The sequence below is a fragment of the Ursus arctos genome, unplaced genomic scaffold, assembly GCF_023065955.2.
Source record: "Ursus arctos isolate Adak ecotype North America unplaced genomic scaffold, UrsArc2.0 scaffold_29, whole genome shotgun sequence".
Taxonomy (NCBI): Eukaryota; Metazoa; Chordata; class Mammalia; order Carnivora; family Ursidae; genus Ursus; species Ursus arctos.
Window position 1 is genome coordinate 31,765,083 of NW_026622974.1, and position 19,005 is coordinate 31,784,087.

Consider the following 19,005-nt stretch of genomic DNA (forward strand, 5'->3'; position numbering starts at 1 on the left):
GAATATTTAGTGAAGGATTGCCATAAATGCTACAGTTATATGACAGAAAGCATGATGCCATCACTATCCTAAAAATGCTGTTTTACTGTATAGATTTAGCAGTTTGAATTTAAGCACTTACACTAGTATAGCTTTAGTTAAAAGATTAAAAATCCTCCACATCTTAGGAACTTGCATGTCAAATATATCATTCTGCAATATAGGGAATAGTAAAGGAAGTATTAAAAAACACCGAGTTCTATCATTTAGATGACAAAGTTATAGATCAGTTGATGCTTTTTTAAAATAAATCAAATACCTTGATGCAGCACTACTGGAAACAGAGCTGCTTCTGTTTCTTTTCTTCCTCCTTTTGGTTATTGTATTTCTTTTATGAAAACGAAGAGCAGATTTATAATCTGATAAAACTGAACTAATGTGTTCTTCAAAGAAGGCAGATAGGCGCAAACTCATGCTGTAAATCTGTGATAAGAAAAAAAGTGTTTAATCCTTCCTCAAAGGAAAATGCTTGTTCAGTAAATATTAACATATACCTTGAGTATTTTTCTAGCAAAAAGTTTTAACAATTTAAACATTACTTTTTCCCAATCTCTTTGGATGAAGAACAAAACTAAAGCATTTTTACAATTAAACTATTTTTATATTAGATTAGAAATATTTCAAGGTTTCAGATTCTTTTTTTAGAAGATTTTATTTTTAAGTAACCTCTACACCCAACAGAGGGCTCAAACTTACAACCCTGAGATGAAGAGCTGTATGCCTGATCAACAGAGCCAGCCAGGCACCCCTCAAGATTTCAGATTCTTAAAGAAAAGCCCTAATATCAATTCAGATGGCTCATGTAGACAAAATTCCTGTCAACTCTATCACACTGAAACTATCCCGGAGGTTCTGAACCTGTTCTCCATTGCTACTTAGGATTAGCATCTGTTCTTTTCATTTCATTTCCATATATCACCTTGTCTGCCCAAAGAGAGGTAAATGATATCTATAACATCACTCATTTTTATAAATCATGCACAAAAATTTCCTTCCATTAATGCAAAAAACAACTGGAAAAGTTAAGCCCACATAACCCTAATATATACCAGGAAAATATGTATGTGATATGTGTTCAAGAAAACCATTCCTAAACATTAGTGACATCATTGTTATTTTATAGAAGGAAAGAAATAGAAAGATGTGAATTCTTTTTTCCACTAGGATACCTTTAAGAACATAACAGAAAGTCAACTTTGCTCTAAATTTTAATTAAAGCAACATTTAGTTACTTAACCTACTTTTCTGATTTCATTTAATTTAAACATAAACAAAAACAATTTAATTATATACCCTTGATCTTTTGCTTGGTGTATAGGCTTTTGAATTGCTAAAAATAAGTCTGACATCTTTACATAATTCCATTGGTGACTCATAATTCCCAGCCTCTAAAGTTTCTCTAACAGTAGCAAAATCCATTGGAGTGTCAATGATGTCTCTGTAGTCCTAAGAGAAGAAAAACAGGTGGTATTATTAACATAACTACCACAAAGTATTACTACTCAGCACAGGGATTCACATACAATTTCTGTGATGAGTACAAGTCCTATATCTTTTAATAATCCCTATTTTCCTCATTAAGGCTCCTTTTTTCCTAATAATTTTTATTTTTTTCATGCCCTCTTTTTTCTTATCATTAATGGTGTTATTTTCTTACATTAAATATTTGTGTATCTGGCATCCATTCATCATAGGGCTAATTATATTAAGCATATTTTCTTATTTTCTGTATTCCTGATGCTCTGACATTTTGGGTTCCTTACAGACCTGAGGAGAGACTGCCCCTCTCAGGGCCAACCAATTCTTACAGATAGCAAAAAGGGCTGCACTGAGAACACATCTTTCATATGTAAACCAACCATCTCCTTATCTAATTCCAACAAACCAAGCCAGTATTTCCTCTGCCTTGAATTGTCCTAAGGCCAGGAACCAGACAACTAGAGACCACCCCTATTCGCCAAAGCCCACTGGAATTATTCAAACTAGCCAGTCCTAAAGCGTTTACGCTGCTCTCTCTTTTGCCTTTCTCACAGAAACCCCAATAAAGGCTCTGGCTTAAACATCTCCCTTACTTCTGTCTTCTGCCACTGGACCAAAACCTGCTGCTTCCTTTGTGGCTCTAACTGGCATTCAGTGACAACATCTCTGGGACCTGGGACCAAAAAAAATTTCCTTTTAAGCCCCATACTCATTTCCTCCTGTGGCAATGTTGACTGTACCCTATAATAACATATCCAACATGTACATTCTTAGAACAAATGGGTACTGCATTTTGTCAAATGCTTTTTCAAATGCATTAATTGATATGATCATGTAATTTTTCTCTTTTAATATGATGAATTACACTGATTTTTGAATACTGAATGAGCGTTACATCCCTGGATAAAAACCTTATTGGTCATGGTATAAAATCATTTCTATATATTGTTGAATTCTATTTGCTATTTTATTAAGAATGTTTGCATTTTCTTCTTTTGTACTTTTTTGGCCTATTTTTAATATCAGGATAATATTGATATTATCCTGGTTTCACAGAATGAGTGGAAAAGTAGTCTCTTATCTATCTTATGGAAGAGACTATGTAGAATTTGTGTTAATTCTTTAAACATTTGGTAGAATTATCCAGTGAGGACATCTGGAATTAAGAGGTTTCTTTTTTGAAAGCTTTTAATTACAAATTATATTTCCTGACTGGTTATAGGGCTATTCAAATGATCTCATACTGGGTGAGCTGTGATAGCTTGTACTTTGAGAATTGGTCCATTTCATCTAAGATGTCAAATCTGTATGTGCAGAGTTGCCTACAGTATTCCTTTATTATCCTTTTGATATCTATAGGGTCTGTAATGATCCTCTATTGCATTCCTGATATTAGCAATTTGTGTCTTTTTTTCTTTTTAGCTTTGTAAAGAGGTTTATCATTCTCATAGATCTTTTGAAAGAACCAGCTCTTGGTTTTATGGATTTTTTCTACTGTTTTTCTGTTTTCAGTTTTATTCATTTCTGCTTTTTATATTTCCTGTCTTCTCCTCACTGTAGGTTCATTTTATTTTTATTTTTCTAGGTTCTTGAGGAGAGAGCATGTGTTACTGATTTGAGACTTTTTCTCTTCTGATGTACTATTTAGTGCTGTAAACTTCCCTGCATTGGTTTAGCTTCATCCCACAAATTTTGATGTTATATTTTCGTTTATTAGTTCAATGTGTTTTATTTCCCGTTAAGACTTCTTTGATCTTAAAGATTATTCAGAAGCATATTTATTTAGTTATCAATCAAGAGATTAGAGATTTTCCTGTTACTTTTATTTCTGGTTTGATTCCACTGTGGCTATAAAGCACACTGTATGATCTCAATTACATTTGTCACTTTTATTGTTTTCTGTTTGTTCTGTTGTTTTTTTATTTTTCCCCCGATCTTCCTGTGGGTCACTTGAACAGATTCCATTTGATTCACGCATTGTGTTTATGATGATACCTAACTCTCTGTCATAATTTTTCAAAGTGTTGCTCAGGTATTTATAATATATACAAAATTATCAAAATATACTGGTGTCACACAAAAAATTAAATTCAAAATGGATTAATGACCTAAATGTGAGACCTGAAACCATAAAAATCCTAGAAAAGAACACAGGCAGTAATCTCTTTGATATCAGCCATAACAACATTTTTCAAGATATGTATACACACACACACAACGGACTATTTATTCATCCATAAAAAAGAACGAAATCTTGCCATTTGCAATTACATGCATGGAGCTAGAGAGTATAAGTTAAGCCGAATAAATCAGTCAGAGAAAAACAAATACTATAGGATTTCACTCATGTGTAGAATTTCAGAAACAAAACAAGCAACAGGAAAAAAATAAGAAAAAGAGAGACAAAGTGAGAAACAGACTTTTAATTATAGAGAACTAATGGTTACCAGAAGGAATTAAGGAGTGCACTTGTCATGATGAGCACAGAATGATATACGGAAGTGTTGAATCACTACACTGCACAACTGAAACTAATATCACACTGTATTTTAACTAACTACAATAAAAATAAAAACTTAAAAAAGATAGTGAAATAGAAAAGAACATATCCAAAGTGAAAATTGTGATTTCAGATTTTCCTGTGTAATGAAATCATATGAATGGCCTTAAAAAAAAAAAAAAAGTATTTGAAGCCTTGACTTTTTTTTTTTTTTAAGATTTTATTATTTATTTGTCAGAGAGAGAGAGAGAGAGCACAAGCAGGGGGAGAGAGGTAGGCAGAGGGAGAAGTGGGTTTCGTACTGAGCAAGGAGCCTGATGTGGGACTCAATCCCAGGACCCTGGGATCATGACCTGGGCCAACGGCAGACACTTAACCAACTGAGCCGCCCAGATGTCCCTGAAACCTTGACTCCTAAGATAGCTGTGTGTGGGTAAGCTGAAGAAGTTATGAAATTGTTTTATGCAATGGTAACATCATCTGAACAGTGTTCAACCTCTCTAACCTCTTAAGAGAAACTAACCACTTTAACAGACACTGTAATTACTTGGATATTGAATATTAGGACATACTGTCTTTACAAACTTTGCAGATTTTAGGGAAATGTTAAATATATTTATGGTAAAACACTTCATTTTTCTTGGTTTGTATCTTGGGTTTCCATTACTCAATAGAGTATATATATAGGGTAACCACGCAATACATCTCTGTTGAATAAATGAATGGGACAGACTATTTAGCAAGCTAACTTACATACAAAATTTAATTTTAAAAATCTTGCCTTAAGTATTTGATTAAATTCAATACAAAAGCTGAAGTATTAAGAATATGACTGCTTTAAATATTCTGCTAGAGTTAGGCTGACAGTTAACTCATAGTTAATTCTGAAATATAAAAAGTAATAAATCCAGTTTTCTCTTCTCCTCGGTGACAGTAATAAAAAACAGTAAATGGTCCTAAATCTTCACACCTCCCTCCATCAAGGAGTACTATAAGAAACAAGTGATCAAATTATAATTTTTTTCTTGTTTCTTCTACTTTCTGCTAATACTTTTGGCTGGTGGAAAGAGAAGCTCTAAATACTGCTCTCATTACTTTGAATACTTAAGAGAGACTACAGTCTTATATAATATTCTCTAATAAATACTGCATATAGCTCTGGTGCACCAGATATAGAAAATATGGGCTCTTATTCTCACTTTGCCAACAACTAGCTATGTATCTTGGAGAGCTGCTTAATCTGAGCCTCAGTTCAACATTTTCTTGATTTTTCGCTATTATTCCAGGTAAAGATTTTTTTTCATATACATCCTGGTCAGGAGTCATGTTTTGTCAAATGTTTATCAACCCCAGAAAATGTACGCAGCCATTAATTTCTCAAAGATTGCCCCTCTCCCATTCTGTCTCCCCTCTCTCTCACTGAATTTTTTCATCTACCTACCGTTATCTCCTAATCTTTCCGAGAGCTTAATTTCAATGATTTTACATTTCATTTTCAGAAATTCTATTTAGTTTAAAGTTTTAAAAATACCTGCCTCACTCCTTTCGCCCCTCGAGTAAGGTCTTTTTTTCCTTATGTTTCTTATCTCTCCATTTATCTCTTAAACCAAAATAACAAATCCAAGTTTAGTTGGCAGCATTTCATTTTTCTTTCTTAGTGGTGCATTAAATAAGTCATTGGTTTTAGATCTGATGAAGTATAGTATTTCAGAAATAATCTAGCATGTCAAGTTTTGGGGGAGAGGGTGCTAATATTTCCATTTGTTGCTTTTGTTGTATATATGATGGATCGCTCCCTCATACAGTTTGCGATTTTTTTTTTTTATCATTAATTAATCTGTGGTTAGGGATTGGTTTTTCCTCCCTCTGATGAATTTCTTTCTACACACAAGGGTAGCGTAAATTTGGGCTCTAAATCCTTGCAAAGTGAGAGCTTAGGGAGACTCCTCTCCTGACAGAGCACCAGACAGACACTTTTCCTCATGGAGAGAATTATACTATTGTTTTCACTGAGGGTGAAATCTTTCAATAGTCCTGATCTCAGTTCCAATTTCCCTCCTCACCTTGGCTCATATGGCTTTTTCTGTCTCTACATAGCGTTATTCTTGTGCCTCTAGAATCTAAACATTAAAGCTTTTATCTAGCTCTTCTTTTCTGTGGGAAAGTCTAAGAATACAAACATCTGCAAGCACTAAATAAACTACAACTTTTCTAAAATACATAGCTGTGTTCACCAGAAACAAAAGAGAAATCCACAGGTTCCAAAAACAAAGAGAATTGAAAACCAGAGTACTGCAGCATTAGCTCAGTTCTTCTATGAGTTTTTTGGAGCATAGGGTTCAAATTAGCCCAGTTTATCACACTGCTGGAATTAAAAACTTATCTTTTATATTCAAGATTCCACATTTCTTGATTTTTAAATGACAAAAAGGGCATTTTATGATATATATCTATTGATGAAATTTCTCTATTTTCATCATTCACGTTATAAAACATACATAAAAAAGATAACGAGATTAGAGGATACCACATCTGCATCATGATCTCTTATAAAATATTTCATTTTTATTTTCATTTGAAACCATGAATGTTATCTAAACTGTACAACCTTTAATGACTGAATAAAGGAATAAAAAAACACTTTAAGCTATATTTAGATAGCTAAGACTGCATGCAAAAATAAATATTCAGATCAGGTTTACTCAATCTTCCTACCATGAATTCTATAAATATAATAATGCTACCTGGCATTTGTATATACTGCTATAGTTTAAAGGCTATTTTAATGTATTCTCATTCCATCCATAACCCTGTTGGGAAGGTTAGGTAGGTACTATTATTCTTGCTTCCTAAATAACTGCCATAATAAATTCTTAGAGTTAGTGTGGGAAAGAAAATTGTAAAAAAAAATTTAGATGAGAAAAAAAAAATGACTTACTCAAAGTTGTACAACTTTAGGTAAGAGCTGGAATCATAACCCAATTCTTTGTGGAGTCTTAGTTTGGGGTTCTTTCTGTTTTAAATACCACACTACTCAACTTAGATGCTTCATACAACCAAATAGATGACAACATGTATTTAATAATGAAGAAATAAATGATAATCATAAGAAATAACAACTTAAATGGCTAATTGTCATGTGTGAGATATAGAGAAAATATTTCCAAAAATACTTACTGGATATTCAAGGAGATCTACTGGCTGGCGGAAAGGCTCAGAATCTTCACATTGAAATATGAGATTTAACAATTCTTGACATTGTTTCTTCCATGCTTGAATATCGTAAGATTGAGCTCTGTTACGTAATCTTCTTCTAGGTTGATGGTCCTAAATGAAAATTTTCAAATATATTAATAAAATAATATTTATACAGTAAAATCTGTACTTTCAATGCAGTCTCATATAATTCGGTAATATACAGTAACTCAAATAATAGAAAATATCATTCACCTAGTTCTGAAAACCATGTATTTTGTGATGGAAACTGATTTGGAAGTAATACTTAATATGTCTCTAAAAATACTAAGAGTTAAAAACAATGCTTTTAATACATTTTAATTCATATAAAGTACTTCTGCTAAAATAAAAAGTGTCTTACCTTTCTTTTTCGGGTAGAAGTTCCTGGCACATCAGCATCTTTCTCTTCTTCCTTTGAAGTAAGAATTTATCAGATTCATTAAACATTCCAGATTTCATTTTATACTCTTTAGAATTAACAGTGTCTATCACAGCTGTTTATATGCCAAATATTACCTTTACACTTTGGAAAACCCATAATGTATATGCTGGAACATTTTACTGATTCATTAGAAAGTCCCCCCACAATGTTTTTAGTAATTGTAACAAGAAAATTCTGGACCACTTTTTTGAAACTACAGCATTAGCCAAAAATAATTTTCATAATACCATTTATCTGAAAACTACTATGTGTAAATTTCTTTTTTATATACAGAAAAAGAACACAGTCTGAATGATGAAATATGAAATATGAAATACCTCAGAGTCAGACAAAACTTTCTTCTTCATTGAATTGTACAGTGGAATTAAGTTGTAACAAGTCTGATCCCTAAACAACAAGGCAATGTTAGTATACAAGAGTAGAGTCATGAGATTTTTTTTTCCCCCTTTAAAATCTGTTACCAAAACCAGATTTTAAGATAAAGCTTGAAGCTGAAGGCTTTCTTCATTGGTTGACTCCAAAACTCTATACCCACCCACCTGCCCCTGCCTCTCCACCTTACCTGGAGCTTCCAATTTGGCTATTTCTTTACATGAAACCCAATTCTCACCTCCCAGTCTTTGCTCAGATCACTGCTGTGTGGGGGACACCTTCTTTCATTCCTCAGTACACAAAGGAAAGCTATTATATGTACTGTCTTCTAATTCCTTTTTTTCATTCTTAAATGTTTAGTCATTTCCTAAAATTTTGTCCTTTAGTCATCTTCCCTTGTCACTACAGCTTTTGCCCTCATAATCTTATATATCTGCAGTTTATCTGTGTAAATGAATTCCAAATTCCTGTAATTTGGTTGGACTCTTCTCCTGAGATTCCTACCATCATCTAAAATTTCACATGTCTAAACCTTATTTTCACTTCCCAGACACTCTTCCCCCTCCTCCTATTTTCAACAGCATTACTATTCTCACAGTAATGCATGGGTTTTCACTATTTCTTCTTTTGCCTCCTTATTAACCCAATCACTGGCCAAGTTCTGTGATTCTACCTTCAAACTTTCTTGGCCTCTGCCTCTTTCTCATTTCCATAAATTAAACCCTCATCACCTCTTAGTTGGTTAGATGTAGCAATCAATCTGCTTTTTATGTTTTTTGTCTCTTCCCTATCAGTTAAGATTAGAAATGCATTCAAAGCCCTCCACGATCTGGCTCAAACTCATGTTCATAGCATTGCATCCCTATTATGTCTGCTCATGTATTCTCTACCTCACCTGATTTAAAGTGCTTAATTCCCTTAATAACCTTTTACTTTCCTACCTCATGCCACTCCTTATCCCTAGAATGGCTTTCCTTTCATCTAACTTCTCCTAAATCAATATCTACCTTGTCCATAACACCCTAAAACATTTCTCCCCTGTACCTAAAACTCCACTGTCATAAGCTGGAAGTGATCCTCATCTAAACTTTCATACAGACTTTCTTGTTAGCTTTTCCGTATATTATAGTTACTTAAAATTCATCTATGAAATCGTGTTAAGAGGGTAAATATACATTCCTCTCTATCTCAAGTATCTCTCACACCACCTCATTATATACCCTATTGCTTGAAATTTGACTAAATAACCCAATTAAAAAATAGAATAATCAAAATTTCAAGATATACCTAACATTTGAAAATTACTGTCAGCTAAAAATGTATAAACAAATTATGTACCTCTAAGAAATGCCAGGGATTTATTTTTAGATATATACAACATAAATGCTTTAAATAGTAATCTATTCTAATAAGGTATTTCAAAATAACATTTGAAAGAAATACATTTTTATTCCAAATAAAATACAGACTATTCCAAATATAAAAATAATTGTTTCATCTAAATTATAGCACTAACGTGAATTTACATATCATGCGATTCCATTAATTCCTGTCTCTTTGGAAAGAGAAACATACAAATACATATAATATAAAATTATACACTATAAACCTTATAGTTAAAATATTATAAGCCATTATAATTAAGTTAATAAACAATCTTCCAAGAATAACTAATTCTTAATTACCAATTTTACAGGGTTGGAGGGGAACACAAGTATAGTAAAAATAGCCCCCAAACCATTTGGAAGGCAACAGGTTTCTTTAGAGAGTAAGGTAGAGGGTAGGATATAACATTTACCATACTAATTTTCTTTGGTGTTTTCTTATATTGACATTACCTATATTCCTTACCAGAAAAACCCCTAACACCACAAAAGGAGCCCCTATGATTATTCTGAGTAATGAGATGAAGCTGGAGATATCTTTTTTAAAGAGCCTCAATAATCCCAGCATGTGAAAACGAAAGTTGACACCAGCTGAGTATTTAAAATTAAATTATAAAATAGATTCTCTTTTTACCAGAAAAAATTATCCAATATAAATAACCTTAATATGAACTCAAAAGTAGTATTTTATACAAAACAGAAGTCATTCCTGTGGTTTCAGTTTAGATTAGAAGGCTCAATTCATTCTACGGCTATATGAAATTCCTAAGGTAAAAAGTAAAAGTGTTGGGGCGCCTGGGTGGCACAGCGGTTAAGCGCCTGCCTTCAGCTCAGGGCGTGATCCTGGCGTTATGGGATCGAGCCCCACATCAGGCTCCTCCGCTATGAGCCTGCTTCTTCCTCTCCCACTCCCCCTGCTTGTGTTCCCTCTCTCGCTGGCTGTCTCTATCTCTGTCGAATAAATAAATAAAATCTTAAAAAAAAAAAAAAAAGTAAAAGTGTTGCTCTCCCTTAAATAGCTATAGTTATCATTCTTGGTATGAAATCAATGAATGAGGAAGTAAACGTGACTTTTAATAAGAATCTTGAAAGTTAAATTTAGTTTCTGGTTGGACTACTTAAATACTGTTTTATAAACTTGTCAGGGGCAATATAATGTTAAGATGACAAATTCTTAGATCGAAGACACTCATGTACTATGAAAATTAAACATGTAAACCTCTAAAACTGTTTCCTTAACTGTTAATTACAGATAGTGATATCTCCTACCTGTAATTATTATTTGACTTAGAAGAACTATTTTAGGTAAAACATTACATATTCTATACAAGCTTACCCTCATTATTATTGTCCAACAGCTGGACTTAGAGAAGGATCCATTTTTTAAATGTTAACTGTAGAACATAACTGTAACACAACTTTCATAATGTTTAGACAGACATTATATGCTTTCTATTCTGAATGGAACTAGTTTACAGCACAGCATGTGACATATATATAAATAATTGCATTTCACATTTTTACCTTTTACATCTTAAAATATTGACTTTAATTAAGTGTGGAAAAACAACTCACTTTATAAAATGTAGAAGAAGATCAGTCACAAACTTAGCAGATTTCACAATAGGGCTTCCAGGCTCATTAAATGTTCGTGTATTATGTTCTATGTATCGAACTTCCCACATCAGGGAAGAAACTCGCCTTAAACAAACAAAACACAAAAGTCTTAACCTCATTATATTTAAAAGTATTTGTGCACAATTTAAAAGCAAGGCATTCTAAGTTTTCAATTATAGTCTTATCCAACTACAAAACTCACAACTTAAAAATTTAAGGAGATATATAACCTTATTTGTGTTAGGGGAAATATAAGAGGAGCAACATTAATTGTGTATTTGCATAGAAAATCTTGCACCAGATGACACACACTAGATTATTAACAGTGCCTTCTCTTCTTTCTGAAAGTAAAGAAAAATCCAAAGACAACTTCTAGAGTATCATCCAATATGTGGTCAGTCCCACTTAAAGTAACAGGGAAGAAAATACTCAGAAAATATTACTGATATTGATGTGTGAACAGAAATACAATTATAATTTAAAAAACATATACAATTATGGATACAAAAGCATACACACAAGGTTTATTTATTCTAATAACAGAATCACAGGCATCTTCAGAGCACTCTACAGAAAACTGTAAAATAAGGCTTTAGATTAATGCCAAGCAGGGCAAACTGATTAGTAGTAGTTTAACAAGAGACAGAACCAGAAGTATCACAGAGGAAAACCATCAACTCTAAGAAATCTGAAGCCAATGAGTAAAGGAGAAACAAAAAAGGTTGAAACAGTGAAAAAGCACATGAAGGCATAATTTTAAAATTAAATAAGAACACAATTTGGGTCTATATTTTCAGGTTCAAGAATAGGGAGTTTCTAATTGTAAGGATTGTATTCTCAGGTTTTTCTTATATTGGCTACTAAACTAATGCCAAAAAAGCCTATTTAAGCTGTAATGTACCCTGAAATATAGTATACCTTAGCAGTTACCATGTTGAGTAGTATTTCTATGAGAAAGTATATTTACAACAATAGTGGGAGATGTCACAAGCTTATCTTTGTAGTTGTAGTCCAACGATTACTGTATAGTAACAACTCTATCTCCCTGTTTTTCTCCCCTATCTTGTTCCATCTCTGAAGCACTAAGTCCACTTCCTAAGGCTTAGCGATTTAGGGGTGTACGGAAAAAGGAAGGATGCAGCTAAAAATTTCTTCTCCATTTTCTCTTAAACTTTTAACATGTGGTGTTGAGAAAGATATGAAGAAATGTACTATGAAGGTAAGATGGCTGGGAGGCATATATCATAGTGATTTCCTCCTCATCTCTACGCTTTTGACAAATATCAGTAAAGGAACAGCAGAAACACCTAACTAAGATCAGAAAAATCTTTAGAACCTGAAATTTAACATTTTAGTTTTCTTCATTTCAGTGGTTCTCAATGATTCTGGGTGAGAGATGCTACCTCATATTTGGCAATGTTTAAAAACATTTTTCCTTTTTACAACTAAGGGCTGCTATTGGCATCTCAAGGGTAGAGGCAAGGATAGCTCCTCACAATGAAGAATTTTCCAGCCCCAAATATCAGCAATTCTTTTGTTGAGAAACCCTGCTTTAGTAAATTAAGGAACAATAAGTGGTGTTTTCAGTGCCAGATACACAAAGTACCAAATTAGAATTATAATTTAAGTAAAAAAAAAACACCAAAAGCACATTATATATTAAAAAATACAAAGTACAAATAAAAGTTTCCCTAAGTTAAAATGAATAATATAAAGAATTGCAGTAATACAAAACTGGCCACAATTTTTTTTTAATGCGATCATTTAAATTAAAATGTTGTAGGGTGCCCGGGTGGCTCAGGTGGTTAAGTGTCTGACTCTAGATTTCAGCTTAGGTCATGATCTCAGGGTTGTGAGATGGAGCCCCAAGTCAGGCTCCACACTGGGTGCAGAGTCTGCTTAAGATTCTCTCCCCCGCTCCACTACACCCACCACTCTCGTTCTCGCTCTCAAATAAATAAATAAATAAATAAACAAAATGTTGTTAGTCTTCTAAGCAAAAGTCATGAAAACTAAAGTATGATTTCATTATGTGAAAGCTAGACTTTAAATTCACTTTTCTGTAAAGACATTCCAGGCAATAAAACTACAATGCCCATCCAAGATTAGAACTCAATGTTTACTGAAATTGTTAACCAGATGATGCAAATTAATTGAAATCAGGTCTTTTTTAACTCTGTATTTCAAGCTAACCTACAACTATGAAAAACAGCCTGAATTCCCAATTTCAAGTACTTATAAGCTAAATATTAGCAAAATGAGAAAAAATACGCAACTTTTTAATACTGTTCAATGAAAAAAAAATCCATGAAAATATATTTCAATGTGATTTCTAGGAGAAAACGAAATACTCTGGCTTGCTTTATAAATTACAGTGTGAAAACAGTGAACATCAACTTGTATTAGCAACTAGAAAAAACTGTATCTATGAATTATGTTCCAAGTCTATACACCTACAGTAGCATTACCATCCCAGGGAACTTGTTAGAAATGCAGAACCCGCAGGTCCTACTAAAATTACTGAACCAGAGACTGCATTTAAAAAAAAAAAAAAATCCCCAAGTGATTTATATGCACACTAAAGTTTGAGAAACACTCAAGGATCATTTAGTTTTCTTTTGATAGTGGCTACAGCAAATGAGTTCTAACCTGTAAAACCTGTTTTCCAGTCTTTGTTTAATTGTACTTAAATCCGTTGGATATGCCACTACAGTGCAATACATGGGATAGGCTTGTAGATCCACAGGGGCCACAAATGCTGAAGCAATATCTAGAATAAAAAAATTAGTTTATGTTTTTTATTGTTTAAAATACTTTACAGACAATTCTGTTTGAATTAAGACAAATTCTGATCCACATAACCATTAGACTGCCACTGTCTTTTCATAGTAAATACAGTTTAACTAGCTTAATACAGTCTCACTGCTTATTACATCTACATTTACACTACAAAATTCTAGGGATACTTATTATTCAGATCCCTTAGAAGAAATGACAGACAGTATATAAATCTGACCTATTAAGTACACATACATTTCTATACTTAAAACCTGGCCATTCCTGAATCTGTAGGTTTTTGACAGTCATTCTGTCATTAACACTGTAATAACAGAGTCCATTCAAATGTAACCTGACTTTCTCAAAACTTATCACCTTAACAACTTAATGCTGTGAAATATTACACAAGCACTCAGAGGAAGAAAAAGATCCAGAAGTCTTTGACTCAATGTCACTGACCCAAATGGACACAGTAAACTGGTAAAAATCTAAAACCTGGCAAAGATCACTCTATTTTTTTGCTCATTCACGTACAGTATAAGACAACGTCCTGTGCTAAAATACTACTAAAATTATTTAAGATCATATTTATGACACTCTTTAAATAAAGTGTTGCCATATTAAAAAAAGATTTCAGATGAAAATATTATCCAATATGTGTCTCCAGTGTCTTCACCTCTAACTCATGATAATTTTCTCCTCTTTGAAGCTTGATTCCTTACTGACAGGGCAGTTTGCTATAAACCACCACACTAGTTTATAGTTGTTTTGGAAGCCCAGAATTCAGATAACCAAAAATTTTGCGGTCCTTGTTTTTTTTTTTTTTTAAATGAGAGTTTTTAAAGCAGTTCACTATTCTTTTCCTTCCCCTTATAAGTATTCTCTTGTTTATATATTCATGAAGTTAAGGGGAGAACTGGTACAGCAATCCATATAGTTGTGGTTCACCTTTCAACCCTCCTCTCCCAATTCACATCATGTCAGCTTACTTACGTTGAAGAATTTCAAATCGGGTTCTGGAGCATCCAGATTTTTCACAAGTACCCCTGGCATTTCTGGAGGCCCTCACTACTCTAAAATTCAGCTTGAGCAACCCCATTTTTAACTGTTCTAGACACCTAAGTCCTATGTAAGTTCTCATTTAAAAAAAAGAAATTCCACTTGAAAATATTTAAAAACAACTGACATGGGGGGCGCCTGGGTGGCACAGCAGTTAAGCGTCTGCCTTCAGCTCAGGGCGTGATCCCAGCGTTCTGGGATCAAGTCCCACATCGGGCTCCTCCGCTATGAGCCTGCTTCTTCCTCTCCCACTCCCCCTGTTTGTGTTCCCTCTCTCGCTGGCTGTCTCTATCTCTGTCAAATAAATAAATAAAATCTTAAAAAAAAAAAAAAAAAAAACAACAAAAAAAAAACAACTGACATGATACTGTGAAAAAAATTTTTTATTAACATTTTTCCTTTCCTTTCTGCCAGTTTTTCTATATTCCTGTGTTACTATTATTATTTACCTAGTGTCATCAACTGGTTTATTCCTGCAACAATTCTTTCACATTCTTCATCCCTGGGATTGGAACCCCATTCTCCATCAAGAGGTTTATAGATCAATGATCTGCATTCAACATCAGTTAAAGGAACACTAGTACCTAGTTCCTCAGGAAATACAGCTGAAATACACAGAAAAGCAAATTTAGTGAAAATGTGATTTTTGCAAATATTTAGGTTACCTTTAGAAAGCAGAGTTGACATTGTCAAAAAAACCCTAAAGTATAATTCTGTAAAGATCTGGTAGGTATATTCCGTGTTTTCATTAAAGGAAAGTATGTTTCAAGGGTCAGTAAAACTTATTTTTTAAAACACTAATTTTATAAATAATTCTCTAGATGAGCATATAATTACTTCTCCAAAATTATACCTGACAACTTGCTCTACTATCAGTTTCAGGTAAAGGACAAAGTATTTCAATAAAACGATGCTTAATTTGCAAGTTTCCTGAATCATTTCATGATATAATCTCCATATTTATGTTAATAAAACATACACAAGGTGAAACCGAACTAAAGCGGTGTTTTTCACAAATACTTCAAAGTCTTAACTTTTTTTAACCTAGAAACAGAGAGAATTATGAATACTAACAGATGATTCATATGCTTGTTGCTTTTAAATTATAAAGGTATGCTTTCTGCGTACATTAGGAGGTGGTGGTGGTGACAATAAAACCTACAAATCTGCCAAGTAACATTTCCTTTGAACTAGGCTTCATCAGAGAAACACTGAAAAATATGCTACTATTTGTACACAAAATTCTTCCTCCTCACACAATGTAATTAAACTCCACTGATGCACATGTATAGTGTACCCAGACAGAACAAAAACAAAAATTACCCCCCTCACAAATGGATATATTTAGGCAGGAAACAAACAGTATATTAATGCCACTAATTCATTTCAAGAAATACCCCAAGCAATACAACATTGACTAGGTTCTTTTCTCTCATATATAGTAGTCCAACGTGACTGTAACCTCAAACTTACAAAAAGAAGAGAAAGAGAATAAAAAGATAAGCCACGTAACATCATTACAAGTTGTTCAAGATATTTTATAGTTTTGGGATGCCAGGGTGGCTCAGTCAGTTAAGCATCTGCCTTCGGCTCAATTCATGATCCCAGGGTCCTGGGATCAAGTCCCACATAGGGCTCCTTGCTCAGCAGGGAGCCCGCTTCTCCCTCTGCCTGCTGCTACCCCTTCTTGTGCTCTCTCTCTCTCTGACAAATAAATAAATAAAATCTTGAAAAAAAGATATTTTATAGTTTCAAACAACTCTAATCTAGCAGTGAGATGAAAAATATGTTACTGGTATTAAATTTTCAAATTGATAATTTCTAGGAAGAACTAGTCTTAGAAAATATCAGCATGTCCTTTTCCTCATTTCTAAGGTTTACCTGATTGGATTTAGCTTTTTCAAGTTATCTCTGACTTTTTAGAATACAATAACTAATGAACAACTCCATTATAAATGATTATTTCTATTACGTCACAAGATCTTTTTCCTTTTTGTTTTTTAAAGTCTTTATTCTTACCTGACAGGAAAAGTGATATATTGTGGGAGAAAAAAATATAGAATAATGTAAAAGATAATTTGTGGACGTCCTTACAGCTCCATCCTTTATAAATAATCATTAATATTCTGGGATATATATCCTTTTAAATCCTTTTACGCATATGCAATTGTGTGGGCTGTACTTTTCAAAACATAGAAACAAAAATGGACACTGGGGTAGAAGGAAAATACAATCTGCAGGCTTCAGCCATACTGGCCTTTTCTCAGTTCCTGGAAGACGTCTACTTATTGCCGCAATGTATCATATCAGGCCATATGCAAGAAGACAGTTATTATTAGTAGTAAACTACCTACTCATGGAGGCCCTTACATGTGTCAGGCTCTATAATAAGCCCTTTACGCACATGATGTCATTTAATCTTCACAGAAGCTCTGTAGGGTATTAGTTTACAGAATTTCAAAGGTTGAAGTCCTAAAAATCTGAAGTTTCGAGTCTTAAAGAACTTGCCAAGATGACGTAGAAGATGGCAGTGATAGCGTATGAATCTACGTCACATTCAAAAGGCTGAACTCTTAATATTATGTTTTATTTTTAAGTGTTCTGAAGTTACAAAAAAAATCTTTGCTCCCAAGTGCTCACCTTTTACGAGTGACCAATAATTAGCAAAACATTTTCATATTTTGCTGTTAACTAATTTCAATCTCCCCTTTTACACTATAAATTCCAAGTGGACAAAGATTATGTCTTATTCACTTCTATGCCTTACCTACCACCAATCCAAACAGGCGTGCAGTAAGTAACTGCTGAATATTTTCTATATGCTCTTCATAACAACCTTATGCAGTAGCAAGTCAGCAAATCAGATTTCTTATTTAAGAAATTAATTTTGTAATACAAAAAGCCTAACATATACTTACCATTATTAGGAATAAGCTCCATATCCCAAGGACTCATCTTTTCTGTATCTCCATTGTCCCAGCTTAAAGGAAGGAAAATCCCTATGTTAAAAAATCTAAATATTGTGTTATAAGTTTCATAAAATTACATTATAAAAACAACTGCTTCAAGTGTTTAAAAGAAGTGTCTTTGTCACTTTATTAATAGATGGGGAAAACATTAAAAGTAACTCAAGATGGGGGTGCCTGGGTGGCTCAGTCCGTTAAATATCCGACTCTTGATTTTGGCTCAGGTCATCTCAGGGTTGTGAGACTGAGCCCTGTGCCGGACTCCACACTGGGCCTGGGGCCTGCTTAAGATTCTCTCTCTCCCTCTCCCCCTACGCCTCCCCCCCCAAAATAAATGAATGAATGAATGAATGAATAAATAAATAAATAAATAAAGTGACTCAAGGTGAACTAACATACAACAAACACTCTCTTACCAAACATTATAGCACTGAAACAAACTATCAGGGTACTCAGGCTGAAGAGGTTCCTGGCTTTCAATTGTTCCAAACCACCAAGCATCATCTATGACTGATCTGAAACGGTCACCTAGACAAGAATAAAAGCCATCTCATTACTCTGAAATGTACTGCTGCTGTTGTTACTCTTTTCTCCCAAAGTATATCTTTAAGATACTTAAGCTATCTGTATAATTTCAGGAAACATACAAAAAGTGACCTACATACTCCAAAATAAATAAATAAATAAAATCTGCAATATTGAGGAAAAAAGTTATTTAATAAACACACCAATGGGACTTACCAGTTTCCAGTACCATTTCTTACATTTTATTAGGGTAGGAGAAATTCACTCTTAGGTTAAACATTGTTACCAATCTAGAATTTAAATTCATCTTTAGGATTATGCCCAAACTCTTCATTCAAATAAAAGCATGGTTTAGTTAATTTCTGCCCAACAAGTATTTATAGTCTATCTTTAATTTCTTGCTCTCTAGAGACAAGTTCTTCCAATCAAAACTCTAGCCTAAAAACAATAAAAAGAAAACATTCAACCTGCCTTCCTTCATGTCAATCACCCTGATGTTATAACACTCATTTATACACTCACTTTCTCTTTTCTATAAAAACAAGAAAGTAACAAAAACAACTAATCTTTGTAAAATAGATAGCACTCCTTATGTTCCTTTCCTTA

The 19,005-nt window shown here is 33.4% G+C and overlaps 1 protein-coding gene across 3 annotated transcripts in view; it reads right to left on the reverse strand.

The window, feature by feature from the left end:
* PHIP (pleckstrin homology domain interacting protein) overlaps nt 1-19,005 on the reverse strand; it is a 132,982-nt gene that overhangs the window by 11,235 nt on the left and 102,742 nt on the right. For all 3 annotated transcript variants that reach the window (XM_026507034.4, XM_048219580.2, XM_026507033.4), the window contains exons 28-37: nt 18,291-18,402; nt 17,827-17,888; nt 15,358-15,513; nt 13,721-13,841; nt 11,030-11,155; nt 8,015-8,084; nt 7,617-7,667; nt 7,196-7,345; nt 1,333-1,485; nt 299-462 (exon numbers count right to left, since the gene is read on the reverse strand). In XM_026507034.4, coding sequence (XP_026362819.1) covers nt 299-462; nt 1,333-1,485; nt 7,196-7,345; nt 7,617-7,667; nt 8,015-8,084; nt 11,030-11,155; nt 13,721-13,841; nt 15,358-15,513; nt 17,827-17,888; nt 18,291-18,402 — 1,165 coding nt within the window. The remainder of the gene's footprint in view (nt 1-298; nt 463-1,332; nt 1,486-7,195; nt 7,346-7,616; nt 7,668-8,014; nt 8,085-11,029; nt 11,156-13,720; nt 13,842-15,357; nt 15,514-17,826; nt 17,889-18,290; nt 18,403-19,005) is intronic.